This window comes from Canis lupus, chromosome 32 (genome assembly GCF_048164855.1).
Source record: "Canis lupus baileyi chromosome 32, mCanLup2.hap1, whole genome shotgun sequence".
In the NCBI taxonomy this organism is placed as follows: domain Eukaryota; kingdom Metazoa; phylum Chordata; class Mammalia; order Carnivora; family Canidae; genus Canis; species Canis lupus.
The window spans coordinates 11744917-11758708 of record NC_132869.1 but is presented as its reverse complement, the minus strand read 5'-3'; the positions used below and the strand labels follow the sequence as shown (position 1 = coordinate 11758708).

The window sequence follows — 13792 nt, the reverse complement described above, 5'->3', positions numbered from 1 at the left end:
ACCTAACTTACCAAACCTCATAGCTTAGCCTAGCCTACCTTAAATGTGCTCAGAAAACTTTTATTAGCCTGCTGTTGGGCATATTTATCTAACCCAAAGCTTATGTGAAAATAAATTATTGAATATCTCATAGAATTTATTGAATACTGTACTAAAAGTGAGTAACACAACCATTATATGTGTACTGCCTGTTTACCCTCATGGAGCACATGGTTGACTTGCAGCTATGGCTTGCTGCCAGTGCCCAGCACCATAAAAGCATTATACTACATATTGCTACCCAGGGAATAGGTCAAAATTTAAAAACTGAAGTATGATTTCCACTGAATATATACCACTTTACACCACCGAAAAGGCAAAAAACTGTTGGGGTGCCCAGTGGCTCAGTTGGTTAAGCTTCTGCCTTCAGCTCCTGGAATCGAGTCCCTCTCCCTTTGCCCCTCTCCCTGCATGTGTTCTCTCTCTCAAGTAAATAAATAAAATCTTCTTTTAATAAAATCTTTAAAAAAAATTTTTTTTCCTTAGGGTGGTCTCGGGTGGCTCAGCGGTTTAGCGCCGCCTTCAGCCCAGGGCGTGATCCGGGATACCCGGGATCCAGTCCCACATTAGGAGCCTGCATGGAGCCTACTTCTCCCTCTGCCTGTGTCTCTGCCTCTCTCTCTCATGAATAAATAAATAAAATCTTTAAAAAAATTTTTTTCCTTAAAGGCAAAAAAATTGTTAAGGGGTGTCAGGGACTATCTGTATAGCTGGAATTTTCTAATTACTTATTTTTCAATTTGTTTTTATTGTGGTAAAATACACATAATTTAAAATTTATCACCTTCACCCCCCCCCTTTAAGATTTTATTTATTTATTCATGAGAGACACAGAGAGAGAGAGGCAGAGACACAGGTAGAGGGAGAAGCAGGCTGCCCATGCAGGGAGCCTGACGTGTGACAGGATCCCCAGTCTCCAGGATCACACCCTGGGCTGAAGGTGGCCCTAAACTGCTGAGCCACCAGGGTTGCCCCATCTTCACCCTTTTTAAGTATTCAGTTCAGTGGTATTAAGTACATTCAAATTGTTGTGCAAGCATCACCACCTTCCACTTCCAGAACTTTCTTCATTTGCAAAACTGAAACTCTGCCCCCATTAAATAATAATTCCCAATTTCACGTTCTTGAAGCCCCTGACAACAACCATCCTACTTACTGTCTTTATGATTTTGAGTGTTCTTAAGTACCTTTTAAGTGATATACAATATTTTAATCCATAAAGCTGCTGTACATTGAATGATTTCCAAGTAATACAATCAATGTACATGACTAAGTAGATCTTATAAATTGAACTGTGTCCTCCACAAATTCACAAATTGAAGTCCTAATCCCTAGTACCTCAAAATGTGACCTTATTCGGAAATAGTCATTACAGGTATAGTTAAAATGAGGTCATTCTGGAGCAGAGTGGGCCCCTAACCTGACTAGTGTCCTCATAAAAGAGAGAACTTAGGACACAGACATATACACAGGGAGAATGCCATGTGAAGACTAGAGTCATGCTGCCACAAGCCAAGGAACGAACCATCAAAAGTTAGAAAAAGAGCCTGAAACACATCCTTCCCTCGTACCTTCAAAGGGACTATAGCCCTGCCAACACCTTGATTTTGGATGTTTTATCTCCAAAGCTGTGAGACAATATCAATTTATTTCCGTTGTTCTAAGTCACCCAGTTTGTTATGGCAGCCCTAGGAAACTAATATAGTAAGTATGAACCCGATTTTACAGACAAGGTTATTATCAGTTATAAAAGCATGTATCACCGCTTGCTCTTTGAGCAAAAGAACATACTTAAATCTGTGGTAAATTTGGAAAACAGCGACATTTGGCATAGAATAGACTCACATCTAGTAATAGTAAAGGCATACTTTACTTTAGAAATTAAAGATTAAAATATCAATATTTATCTATAATTCCAACAAGTGAACATATTCTAAAATTTCCCTAGTGGGACACCTGGGTGGCTCAGCAGTTGCCTTTGGCGTCTGCCTTTGGCTTAGGTGCAATCCCTGAGTTCCGGGATTGAGTTCCACATCAGGCTCCCTGCGAGGAGTCTGCTTCTCCTTCTGCCTATGTCTCTGCCTTCTCTCTGTGTCTCTCATGAATAAATAAAATCTTTAAGAAAAAAAATAATAAAAAGAAATTTCCCTAGTAACATTTATATTTTATCAGTTGATCTCCAATTTAATTAAATCTGTACCCTTTTCTTTATCCAATAAAAATTACTGGTTTGGGCAAATGATCAAGTTTTTCTTTTCTTTTTTATACTTGATATGTTGCCTTTACTGAAAATATAAGATTTAGCTTAAATGTAAATAATTTCTAGTCATTTTTGATATTCATTTTCTAGCTATTTTTCAAGCTGCTTAAACAGTATCTGGAAGCATTAGCCACTATTATTACTATTATTACTCACTTGCCGAATCCTGAGTTCAGAATTTTGTTTTCTTCTCAAGATGAATACCAAAGCACCTGGAAGCCAAAGAAAATGTTCTTCCTGTGATAAGGAAAAATATAAACATTATATGCTTCTGTGTAAAACTATTCAAATAAACCAAGCTATTTGAAAAAACATCACCATGGGTCACCTGGGTGGCTCAGTTGTTTGAGGGTCCAACTCTTGGTTTCCGCTCAGGTCATGATATCATGGATCTTGGAATCTAGCCCCAGGTAGGGCTCCAACCTCAGCTGTGTGTGTGTATATATGTGTGCCTGCTGGATTCATTCCCTCTGCTCCTCCCCCCACTCATGCTCTCTCTGGCTCTCTCCTTCTCTAAAACGAGTAAATAAATCTTTCCAAAAAAAAAAAACAACAACATTCAGATGAATAGTCAGAGGGATGCCTGGGTGGCTCAGTGGTTGAGCGTCCACCTTCGGCTCAGGACATGATTCTGGGGTCCAGGGATTGAGTCCCACATTGAGCTCCTTGCATGGAGCCTGCTTCTCCTTCTGTCTATGTCTCTGTCTCTCTCTCCTTGTGTCTCTCATGAATAAATAAATAAAAGCTTAAAAAAAAAAAAAAAGGACTAGTCAGAAGTTACTCTTTACCTACACTGGAACTAATTTAATAAAGATGTCAAAGCTCTTGAATCAGTGGTTCCCACTAAGAATCTGATGCTGTGGTCCTTTTTCTCACAAAAGACCTTTGCTTCAATATAGATGACCACACCCGTTATAAGATAGGAAAGAATAACGTTCTGTTCCTTTCCTCTGCCTGGTGTATCTCTCTTCTGCTAGATGAAATTGAAAAAATAAAAAAAAACTGACAAAAGCCAGTGAAAGGTCTTATTTATAAGGAAGCTGTTTCTTTTTTTTTATTATTTAAAAAAATTTTTTAAATTTATTTATGATAGTCACAGAGAGAGAGAGAGAGAGAGGCAGAGACATAGGCAGAGGAAGAAGCAGGCTCCATGCACCGGGAGCCCGATGTGGGATTCGATCCCGGGTCTCCAGGATCGCGCCCTGGGCCAAAGGCAGGCGCCAAACCGCTGCGCCACCCAGGGATCCCAGGAAGCTATTTCTTTACAAAGTATTTCCAGTGTGGCTAAATCAAGGACCAGCAAAGAGCATACAGAAACATTCATTCCTATTATGACACATCAATCAAACTGGATCCAACTAACATGCCAATTTTTTATTTTTTTTAACATGCCAATTTTATTTTTTTTTAAGATTTATTTATTTATTTATGATAGACATAGAGAGAGAGAGAGAGAGAGGCAGAGACACAGGCAGAGGGAGAAGCAGGCTCCATGCACCGGGAGCCTGACGTGGGATTCGATCCCGGGACTCCAGGATCGCGCGCCCTGGGCCAAAGGCAGGCGCGAAACCGCTGAGCCACCCAGGGATCCCCTAACATGCCAATTTTAAATAGGCTTCACCAATTCAGAAACCTAGTAACAGGAAACTTTCCAAGAATTTAACTGAAGGAACGAATGAGGGGTTATAAAAACCCAAATTACAAAAAGAAACCCAATAAACAAGAACCGAATACAAAGGACTGACAGTAATTTTTTAAATATTTATTCGAGAGAGAGAGAGAGAGAGAGAAAGGCAGAGGCATAGGCAGGAGAAGCAGGCTCCACGCAGGGAACCCGACGTGGGACTCGATCCCCGGTCTCGAGGTTCACGCCCTGGGCCGAAGGCGGCGCTAAACAGCTGAGCCACCGGGGCTGCCCCAAATGACAGTATTATACTTTGCAACCCCACATTACACAAATTACATTCTTCCCCAAACTCTTTCTCATTATCTCTATAAATTATAAATAAAAATTGAACACTGGCTCCTTTAATTCTGGAAAACAACAGTGAATTCTCTTGGGACCTAGAGTCAGTCGAGATGCATGCGCCATTAAGCAATTACCAGGTCATAGAAGGACAAAGATGCTTGCTCGGATCTCAAAAGTTTGAAGGGTGGGAGTGGTAACGAATGGATAGGTAGCAAGAGAATGTGAACGATACACACAAATCCCGGGGGAGAACCTGGTACATCGAATCTCAAGGTCAATGGACCGGGGACACAAATTAGGGCCCCAACAGAACTCGACTGATATCGGAGACTCAGGCAAAACAGTGGGCACGAAGCCGTGGGGCGAGGAATATTTAAAAAAAAAAAAAATCAATAAAATAAAGGAATTCTTCAAAAGATAAACCGCTGGACGACGCAGCGACCGGCAGATAGACACCTGCGTGGGTGCAATCACCTGGGAACAAGCCCAAAGCGCAAAGGCAGCCAAAAAAGCACCGAGAAGGGCAGCGGCGGGTAGAGGATGAGGCGTTGGTGCGACACACCCCGGAAGGCTTGTACCGCCGCCCCCAGGCAGCGCGGAAGGAAACCCGCGCCAGGCCGAGGCCCGCGCCGGCTGCAGGCAGGCTCCGCGCGCTCCCGTTCCCCGGCCAGGCTGGGCCGCGCCACCTCCTGCTGCTTCCCCGTCGCCGATTCTCTCCGCTTACCTCAAACCCACCAGAAGCTCTGCACCGTCCGGGGGCTTTATCGCCCCCGGCCCAACGGCCGGCTGGCAGCGGAACGTCTCACTCCGCCATCTTCGCTCTTTTCCGTGTCCTCCAACCCTGCGGCGTCCGTTTCAACAAACCCCGCCCCCGCCACTGCCGCCGGGTCCTGATTGGATAAGGACTTGCGCAAGCGCACTCTCTTCCCTCTGTAGGCTGGTTAAGTACGTCAGTCAGTACTGCTGACACCACTCTTGGAGCCTTTTTTTTTTTTTTTTTTTGTCGGATTGGGTCCCAGGGCTAAGGTAACCGGGGAAAACGTTTTTGTAGCTCACTTGTTAGAAATGTAAAATTATTTCCGCGTAGAAGCTGTATCACTTCGTGAAAAGGTAGTCTGGCTAGGTCGCATGACAATTTTTTTTTTTAATTTCATTTATTTATTCATGAGAGATACAGAGAGGCAGAGACACAGGCAGAGGGAGAAGCAGGCTCCATGCAGGGAGCCCGACGTGGGACTCGATCTCTTGTCTCCAGGACCACGACCTGGGCCGACGCCGGCGCTAAACCTCTGAGCCACCCGGACTGCCAGGTCGCATGACAATTTTAAGCCATGGTTAGGTTCAACTGTACTGCTAATAATTTCATTCTCCGACCGGGAGCTTTTAATCCTGGGCATAATACCACACCTATGCAGACAATTTAATAGCTCCGGCTTGCATCTGATTCTGACTCATTTCCACTCGTAAAGGGTCCAAACGTCAGACCGCTGTTTCCAGCTCTGGTCAGTACAGAACAAATTCTTTGAAGATTCTTCTGCCAAATGCCAAACCGTTATAACTGACAGTTTTGTTGCTTCTTACACTTAGCTGTAGGGCTCTTGAGATCCTTTCTATATGGGTTGTTCCAGGAGAGGCAGGAAGGGTAATTAAAAGTTGCTATTACAAGGTGCCACAGGCGGCTTTCAGGTAAGAGATGTTAAGTCCTCAAACACCACTAAGGCTGTTAAATAGGCTGCTTCCTAGAAGTACGGATTCCTAAGATCCAATTCCCAAACTCCTCGGATGAAGCCAAGGAGTCTTATTTTTACAGAGATTAATGATAAAGGGCAACTAAGGGAAAATCTTCAGTTAAAATGCGGGTGCCTGGCTAGCTCAGTCAGAAGAGCATGCTATTCTTGATCCCAGACTTCTGAGATCAAGCTTAGCTTTGGGCATGTAACCTACTTAAACAAACACCATACTCAATACTGAGACTTCATATTGTCCCTTTAAGATCAGAAACCAAGCAAGGACAGAGGCTTCCTTCACCTCTGTTTAACATTGTACTGGAGGGTGTAGCCAATGCAAAAAGGCAAACAAAAGGCATCAAGACTGGAAGAAACAAAACTGCCTTTATTTGTAGGTGGGTGATATGATCCTCTGTTGAAAACCATAAAGAGCATGCGTGCGAGCACACAGAGCAAAAACAAAAGTACTGGTATTTCTAGGTTAAATGAGGTTGCGGGATCCCTGGGTGGCGCAGCGGTTTGGCGCCTGCCTTTGGCCCGGGGCATGATCCTGGAGACCCGGGATCGAATCCCACGTCGGGCTCCCGGTGCATGGAGCCTGCTTCTCCCTCTGCCTGTGTCTCTGCCTCTGTCTCCCTCTGTGTGACTATCATGAATGGATAAATAAAATCTTTAAAAAAAAAAAAAATAAATGAGGTTGCAGAATACAAGCTAAGTATACAGAAATCAACAATTTCTCTACACTAACAAAAAATGAAATTAACAACTGCATTCACAATAGCATCAAAAAAGAATACAAAAAAAGAATACAATACTTAGAAAAATTTAATAAAACAAATTCAAGACACATACACCAAAAATATAAAACATACTGGGAGAGGGACACCCAGGTGGCTCAGCAGTTGAGCCTGTCTTCAGCCCAGGGCGTGATCCCAAAGTCCCTGTATCGAGTCCCATATCAGGCTCCTTGTATGGAGCCTGCTTCTCCCTCTGCCTATGTCTTTGCCTCTCTCTCTCTCTCTCTCTCTCTCTCTCTGTCTCCCATGAATAAGGAAATAAAATCTTTAAAAAAAAAAATTCTGGGTTGCCTGGATGGCTCAGTTTAAGTATCTGACTCTTGATTTCGACTCAGGTCATGATCTCAGGGTTGTGAGACTGCACCCCACATTGGGCCCCATGCTGGGTGTGGAGCCTAGTTTAAGATTCTCTTTCTCCTTCTTCCTCTGCTCCTACCCTCACCTCTAAAAAAAAAAAAAAGTTTCTAAGAGGGGGTCCTGGCTGGCTTATTGGTAAAGCATATTACTCTTGATTTTGGGGCTTCAGGTTCAAGTCATACATTGGGTATAGACATTACTTAAAAATAAAATCTTAAGGGATCCCTGGGTGGCTTGGTGGTTTGGCGCCTGCCTTCGGCCCAGGGTGTAATATTGGGGTCCCATGTCAGGCTCCCTGTGTGGAGCCTGCTTCTCCCTCTGCCTGTGTCTGCCTCTCTCTCTCTCTTTCTCTCTGTGTCTCTCATGAATAAATAAAATCTTTAAAAAAAAAATTGTTTCTAAAGAGATTGTGTGTTTTAGGGAGTAAGAGATTTTCTGTGAATAAAACTAAATGTTTAAAATGGTGCCTGATATCTATTATAGCAGCCAAGAGAACTTTTTGGATTAATTTTTATTTCTGCAGCCACATTCAGGTACAGGAACAAAACAATTTATCTACCTGGTTCAGTTTTGTTATTTTTTTTTAAGATTTTATTTATTGGGACGTCTGGGTGGCTCCGTGGTTGAGCATCTGTCTGCCTTCGGCTCAGGGCATGATCCTGGAGTCCCGGGATCGAGTCCTACCATCTGGCTCCCTGCATGGAGCCTGCTTCTTCCTCTGTCTCTCATGAATAAATAAAATCTTTAAAAATTCATGAGAGACAAAGAGGGTGTGAGAGAAGGAGGCTCCCCACTGAGCAGGGAGCTTAACATGGGGCTTGACCTTGAACCCTTGAACCTAGGGTCACGCCCTGAACCAAAGGCAGACATGCTCTACAGCTGAGCCACCCAGGTGTCCCTGGTTCAGTTCTTAAATAGATTGTAAAAGGTGGTGTAAAGTGTCAATACTATCTCTCCACGGTCTTTCTAGTTTTGACAAGAGATCAGAATCTAGTATGTTGAAGACTGAAGAGTATAGAGAAAAAAAAAACAACTGAGTCTTGGCATCTCAAGACCAAGTCCTTGATCAGCTTATACCTCAGGTAAAGATGTCAGCCTAGTTACTTATTCCATCTTAAAAGACATGAGGCTCATTACTGTCTGCTCCATCCCAGAGCTGGGAAGAAATGGCCTGCAGTATTTCACAAACTTACAGGTAAATCTCCTATCACTCCTTGGTACAGAGGAAAAGAAAGTCTTTAAGCTTAAGTTTCTACTAAACTAGATGTTAATGAGATTTGTATTAGAAAATACCAGCTATCTTTAATTTGAATCATTTGACTCAAAGCTAAGCCAAAATAATGTGAATTTAGGGAATTTCAGTCCAGTAATGACTTCCTTCCAAGCAATTCTACTCTTAGTGTTTGGGAAACAGGATAAATACATGGTTTGTAGTGTAAGAAACCAAACATAAAGATAGTCTGTCTGCCTTTGGCTCAGGGCATGATCCTGGAGTCCCAGGAGTCCCTGGAGTCTTCTCTGAGGCATCTTTGCAATGAATGCTTGCTCTAAGTCCTAATCAACATGATCAATTCTAATAACTTTTATTTCTAAAGGTTATTTATTTTTAGAAGATGCAATAGAGTGGGGGAGGGGCAGAGCCAGCTGCAGGGTTTGATCTCATGACCCTGAGATCATGACCTGAGCCAAATCAAGAGTTGGTCACTTAACTGAGACACCCAGGTGTGCCATATTCTAGCCAACTTTTAAAAAGATTTTATTTATTCATAAGAGACACAGAGCGAGAGGCAGAGACATAGGCAGAAGGAGAAGCAGGCTCCCTGTGGGGAGACGGATCCGGGTCTCGATCCTAGAAACCCAGGATCATGACCTGAGCAGAAGACAGACAGAGGCTCAACCACTGATCCACTCAGGTGCCCCTATTCTAGTAAGATTTTATTATTTTTTTAAAAGATTTTATTTGTTTATTCATGAGAGACACAACAGAGAGACGCAGAGACACAGGCAGGAGAAGCAGGCTCCCTTCAGGGAGCCCAATGTGGGACGACTAAATCCCAGGACCCCAGGATCATGCCCTGAGCCAAAGGCAGACGCTTAACTGCTGAGCCACCCAGGCATCCCCTGGTAAGTATTTTATTTTATTTATTTATTTTTTCCTAGTAAGTATTTTAAACACAAAACTTGATAACAGGATTCTAAAAACAATTTGAAAAAAAAATAGATGACAGTAAAGAATATTCTGAAAAAATACACTGAAGGTAAAAAGGTAATTCAATTACTTATGGCAGTTTGACATTCATTTCTTTGGAGGCATATCAAAAGCTCTAAGTATATGACCAAAACTTGACCTAGTAATCCCATAATCCCACTCCTGTAAAATCTTTTCAAAGAAAAAAGTTATGTGCAGAAAGGTATTCACTGTATCATTATTTTTTAAAAGATTTTATTCATTCATTCATTCATGAGAAACACAGAGACATAGGCTGAGGGAGAAGCAGGCTCCCCGCAGGGAGCCCAATGCAGGACTCGATCCCAGGACCCCGGGATCATGCCCTGAGCTAAAGACAGACACTCAACCACTGAGCCACCCAGGCGTCCCCCTGTATCATTATTTATAACATAAAATTGGAAACAATAAACAGAGTAATACTTAAATACTATATCAATTTAGTAAAATATTATGTAAACATTAATACAAAGTAGGAAAAACAGATCACATAGGGAAATATGTTAGTTTTTAAAAACTGATATAATCTTTGTATTATGTTCCTTTTATGTTCAAATATGTAATGCATGGATAGACCAGAAAGGAACAAGAGAAATCAAGCTGGTTAAGTGAATTTTCTTCAAACTATTTAATGCTGTAATGTTTTTATAACATTTTTACAGTATTATTTTTAAAAGATTTATTCATGAGACACAGAGAAAGGCAGAGACACAGGCAGAGGGAGAAGTAGGCTCCTCGCAGGGAGCCCAACATGGGACCCAATCCTGGATTCCGGGATCATGCCCTGAGCCAAGGCAGATGCTCAACCACTGAGCCACCCAGGCATCTCACATTTTTACAGCATTATGTTCTACTTTTTTATTTTAAAAAGATTTATTTATTCATGAGAGACATAGAGAAAGAGGCAGAGACATAGGCAGAGGGAGAAGCAGGTTCCCTATGGGGAGCCTGATGCAGGACTTGATCCCAGGACCCTGGGATCACGACCTGAACCAAAGACAGACACTCAACCACTGAGCCACCCAGGTGCCTGATTATGTTCTGCTTTAGTCACAAGACTGCTGTTCCTTTGGCCATGGTCAGTAATACTGTTTTTTCCAAAATGGACTGCTTGGTCATTTCATCTAGTTTCCTCCTTGACTGAATCCTAACATTAGACTCAAAGTGAAACATAGCTTAACCACTGTGCAAGCCATTTGGAATGGAGTTTTGAGGCAGATAGATGGGGAAAAGAGGGTATTGTGATAGAATTTGTATAGGTGATTCCAGCTATTATTATTGCTTTGAGTCCTGTGGCATGCCACTAAACCTTAAGAGATTCGTACCCTCCAGACTAAGCAGTCACTGAGTCTTTTTTTTTTTTTCTTAAGTAGACTCCATGCTGCGCATGGAGCCCAACTCGGGGCCGAACTTGAACCTGACATCAAGAGCAGATGCTTAACCAACTGAGCCACACAGACTCCAAGAGTCATTGAGACTCGAAGATGTGAAAAGCCATGTAATAATAGCTGGGTATAATACGTCATTGAGGCTGCAAATGCATGAAGAAGTGGATGACTTAATAACAAGCAGTAAACATATATCCCACTTTTAGTCCTTTTCTGTATTTAAAAAGGCAGAGAGTCAAGAACAAAAATGGAATCCTACCTGGAGTGGGAAGTGGCCAAGGTAACACTTGAGAGCACACTCCAGAGCACATAGTGCTGGTCCCTAGGTGAATACATCATATGTCCAGGCAGCAACAGAGCAAACATGCATTTGATAGCACAGACATAAACCTGAGTAAGGGAAACATGGTTTGGGATTTCAAACTTGAAGTGGACTGAGTTATATAAAATTCTTATAAAATGCATAGACAAAATTGACCCAAGTTATTTTAACCACAAGTATTTATTGATGGATCAAAGAATACAATTTAAATGGAACAATAAGGCACAACTGTGGATTAAAACAGTTTGCTATACAGCCAAAAGGAGGAAAAAGCCATATCTTAGGAACTTTAAATATGCAAAAGTCCAGGGGTCTCTGAAGTACCTCTCTAACAGATCAGTGTCAGAAAGTTATTCCCTTTTATGCATTTCCTATATTACATCACTTGATGACAAAGTCAGACTAATACTTCATCAAGAATTTCTCAGTCATTTATACTTGAGTCATCCAGCCTGGTCACTCCTGATTCCAATTCTTCCCAATCCCTTTTGCAGTGTCTTGTTATTTTTAAGCAATTCCCTTCCTAAAGTAGTGTGTATACATCTTGGATAGCCTTCCAAAGCAAGGAAACAAGCAAGCAAGCAAGCAAGCAATGAGTCAGAGAAAATCAGCCAAGAGCAGATATATAGGCGAAGAGACTCCCAAAGACAGATGACAGCAGCTTAATTCACTGAGGTCTATACTAAGTTGGATAGGCAAAGAAGTTGGTGTGGCAAAGAAAGGTCTGTGTTGCCACCTCAGGTTGTGCCACTGGTGCCAGACTCCTTGCTTCTAATAGATTACTAGCGGTTTACAAGAGGAGCTGGGAGGTCAATGTAACCAGGCAGATTATGATAATAATACATTCAATGCTTTGGACCTCTTTTAGGAGCTGACTATGGCTTCCAGCATTAACATTTGCCAGGTGTAAAATTTATTGAGAATTTTGTGCAAAACTTCAAGACACGGAGGACAATCTTTAAATCTCTTGGACTGGGATAAATTAGGCACTTCCATTAACACTGCTCATTCTATATGGAAATGTGAAGTGAAAAACGTACCAGGGCACGTAACACTGAGGCATAAACCATGCTGCAGAAGTAGGGATACACCAGGCTTTTAAAGTACACAGGCTCCTTCAAAAAGCCATGAAAAAAGCCCTAAGCATATTGTCAGGGCAGCTAGTCTGGTGGTGATGGTATCACAAAACTAAGCAAACCTGCAGGCATATGGCCATTTTCTGGAGTCAACACTATACTAACAAGAGTAGCCATGTGTTATGTATGTTGAGAATCAGAGGCCAGAGTTAGAGTGACCTGGGCAAGTCACCTAGAAGTCTTGGCTCTACACCTCTCACCAAGGCCACCACCTTTCAACAAGAACATTTTCAACCAACAGCCTTTTGATGACAGAGCAGAGTGCAGGGGACCGAGAGATGATCTTTCTTCTTCTTCTTCTTTTTTTTTTTAATGATCTTTCTTCTAAGAGAAATGTTGGTTACAGAAAAGCTCCTGGAGAGGCAACATCCCAGAGACCCATTTAAGAATAAAGGTAGACAAAAACCGCCAGACAACTGCACTATCATGCCTAGTCAGAAATACATTTAACAGGTATAGCTTCGGGTGCCAAGTAGAACAGAGTGACTAGAGCTTAATAAAAAGCAGGGAGACTGAAGAACTAAGAGAATGGTATGTTGGGTGAAAGAGAAGAAGCAAAGGACATATAAAAAGGATGAAGGAGCATGCCAAAGCCCGGCTGGAGGGAAGGGAGCATGGCTGTAGTCTACATCCAGTGAAAGAGCTTTGCTGGTTGGTTCTTGGCATGGATTCCTTCTCTCACTTTCTCAGACTGGATGGACATGTGGCCTTCAGCAACGAACCAGGGGAGATACTGAGAAATGGAGATAACTGGTGACTGATACTGAACAGAAATAGACTGGTGTACCATTCTGTAATGCCCTGTTTATACACCAAAGGCAGGTTTGTGTTGACAGAACATATTTGGGGTTGTCATGCAACAGCAGTAGTACTTTGGAAGAAGGGGAATGATGGAGTGGAGATGGGGCTAGTGGATAGGAGGACCCTCAAGTTCCAGTTCTTAAATACTAGAAAGCAGGGAACAGTTTGGTCTCAGTCCTTCAGTGAAGAAATCGGATGCTCATTTTCTGTTCTACGTCTACTTTCTCCAAAACCTGGAGGGGGAGGGGGGGGATGAAAAACACAATTTTGGTGATGAAGGTCAAAACAGGAGATACCGTCTCAAATTCTTATCTCAATGTTTTTCTGCCTCCCTCCTGAAAATTCTCTGCAGAATTTTCAAACTTCTTCATATTTTCAAACCAAGAGGTGACTGACTGACCTTAACAAATTCTGTGAAAGATATGGCGCTGTCTCCATCCTGATCAGCCTCCTGGATGGTCCTGTCTGCAATGCTGCCTAGCTGCTCATCTGAGATATTTACTCCGACCATCATACGTAGCACCTAGAGGACCAAAAACCAAGAGTTACAGGAGATTTGGGGGCCAGGGGGACTCTTTTACTAAGATAAAAGAAAAAGCCCACTCCCACCCTCTTTTCTTTTGATTTGTCCTCAAATATGACAGCCAGAGTGGGAACGCTTGTCTTCTCATCTAAGCCATTCTAGACAATGATATAAGCAGAAGTCTCTGACAAGGTCACTGGATAGGAAGGCAAAGCTTCACTGGGGGGTGAGTCCTTTGGATTTTCT

At 42.4% G+C, this 13792-nt stretch overlaps 2 protein-coding genes and 2 long non-coding RNA genes across 13 annotated transcripts in view; 2 read left to right on the top strand and 2 right to left on the bottom strand.

The window, feature by feature from the left end:
• The window catches only part of NUSAP1 (nucleolar and spindle associated protein 1), a 73934-nt gene extending 68886 nt beyond the window's left edge, over positions 1-5048 (bottom strand). For all 3 annotated transcript variants that reach the window (XM_072808413.1, XM_072808416.1, XM_072808418.1), the window contains exons 1-2: positions 4993-5048; positions 2456-2536 (exon numbers count right to left, since the gene is read on the bottom strand). The gene's annotated coding sequence lies outside the window, so the exon portion shown is untranslated. The remainder of the gene's footprint in view (positions 1-2455; positions 2537-4992) is intronic.
• Positions 1-13792, bottom strand: part of CHP1 (calcineurin like EF-hand protein 1) — a 63915-nt gene that overhangs the window by 4762 nt on the left and 45361 nt on the right. For all 7 annotated transcript variants that reach the window (XM_072808432.1, XM_072808431.1, XM_072808435.1 and 4 more), the window contains 4 exons: positions 13424-13546; positions 11024-13256; positions 4993-6665; positions 2456-2536 (listed from right to left, as the gene is read on the bottom strand). In XM_072808432.1, the coding sequence (XP_072664533.1) occupies positions 13203-13256; positions 13424-13546 (177 nt within the window). In that variant the 3' untranslated portion in view covers positions 2456-2536; positions 4993-6665; positions 11024-13202. The remainder of the gene's footprint in view (positions 1-2455; positions 2537-4992; positions 6666-11023; positions 13257-13423; positions 13547-13792) is intronic.
• On the top strand, positions 5961-6840 carry LOC140622730 (uncharacterized). The gene is made up of 2 exons (XR_012022420.1): positions 5961-6485; positions 6692-6840. It is a non-coding gene; the product is annotated as an uncharacterized lncRNA (long non-coding RNA).
• LOC140622729 (uncharacterized) lies at positions 7771-12196 on the top strand. 2 transcript variants are annotated; one of them, XR_012022419.1, is made up of 3 exons: positions 7783-8344; positions 9125-9273; positions 10747-12196. It is a non-coding gene; the product is annotated as an uncharacterized lncRNA (long non-coding RNA). The 2 variants fall into 2 exon arrangements; XR_012022418.1 differs by having other exon boundaries at positions 7771-9273.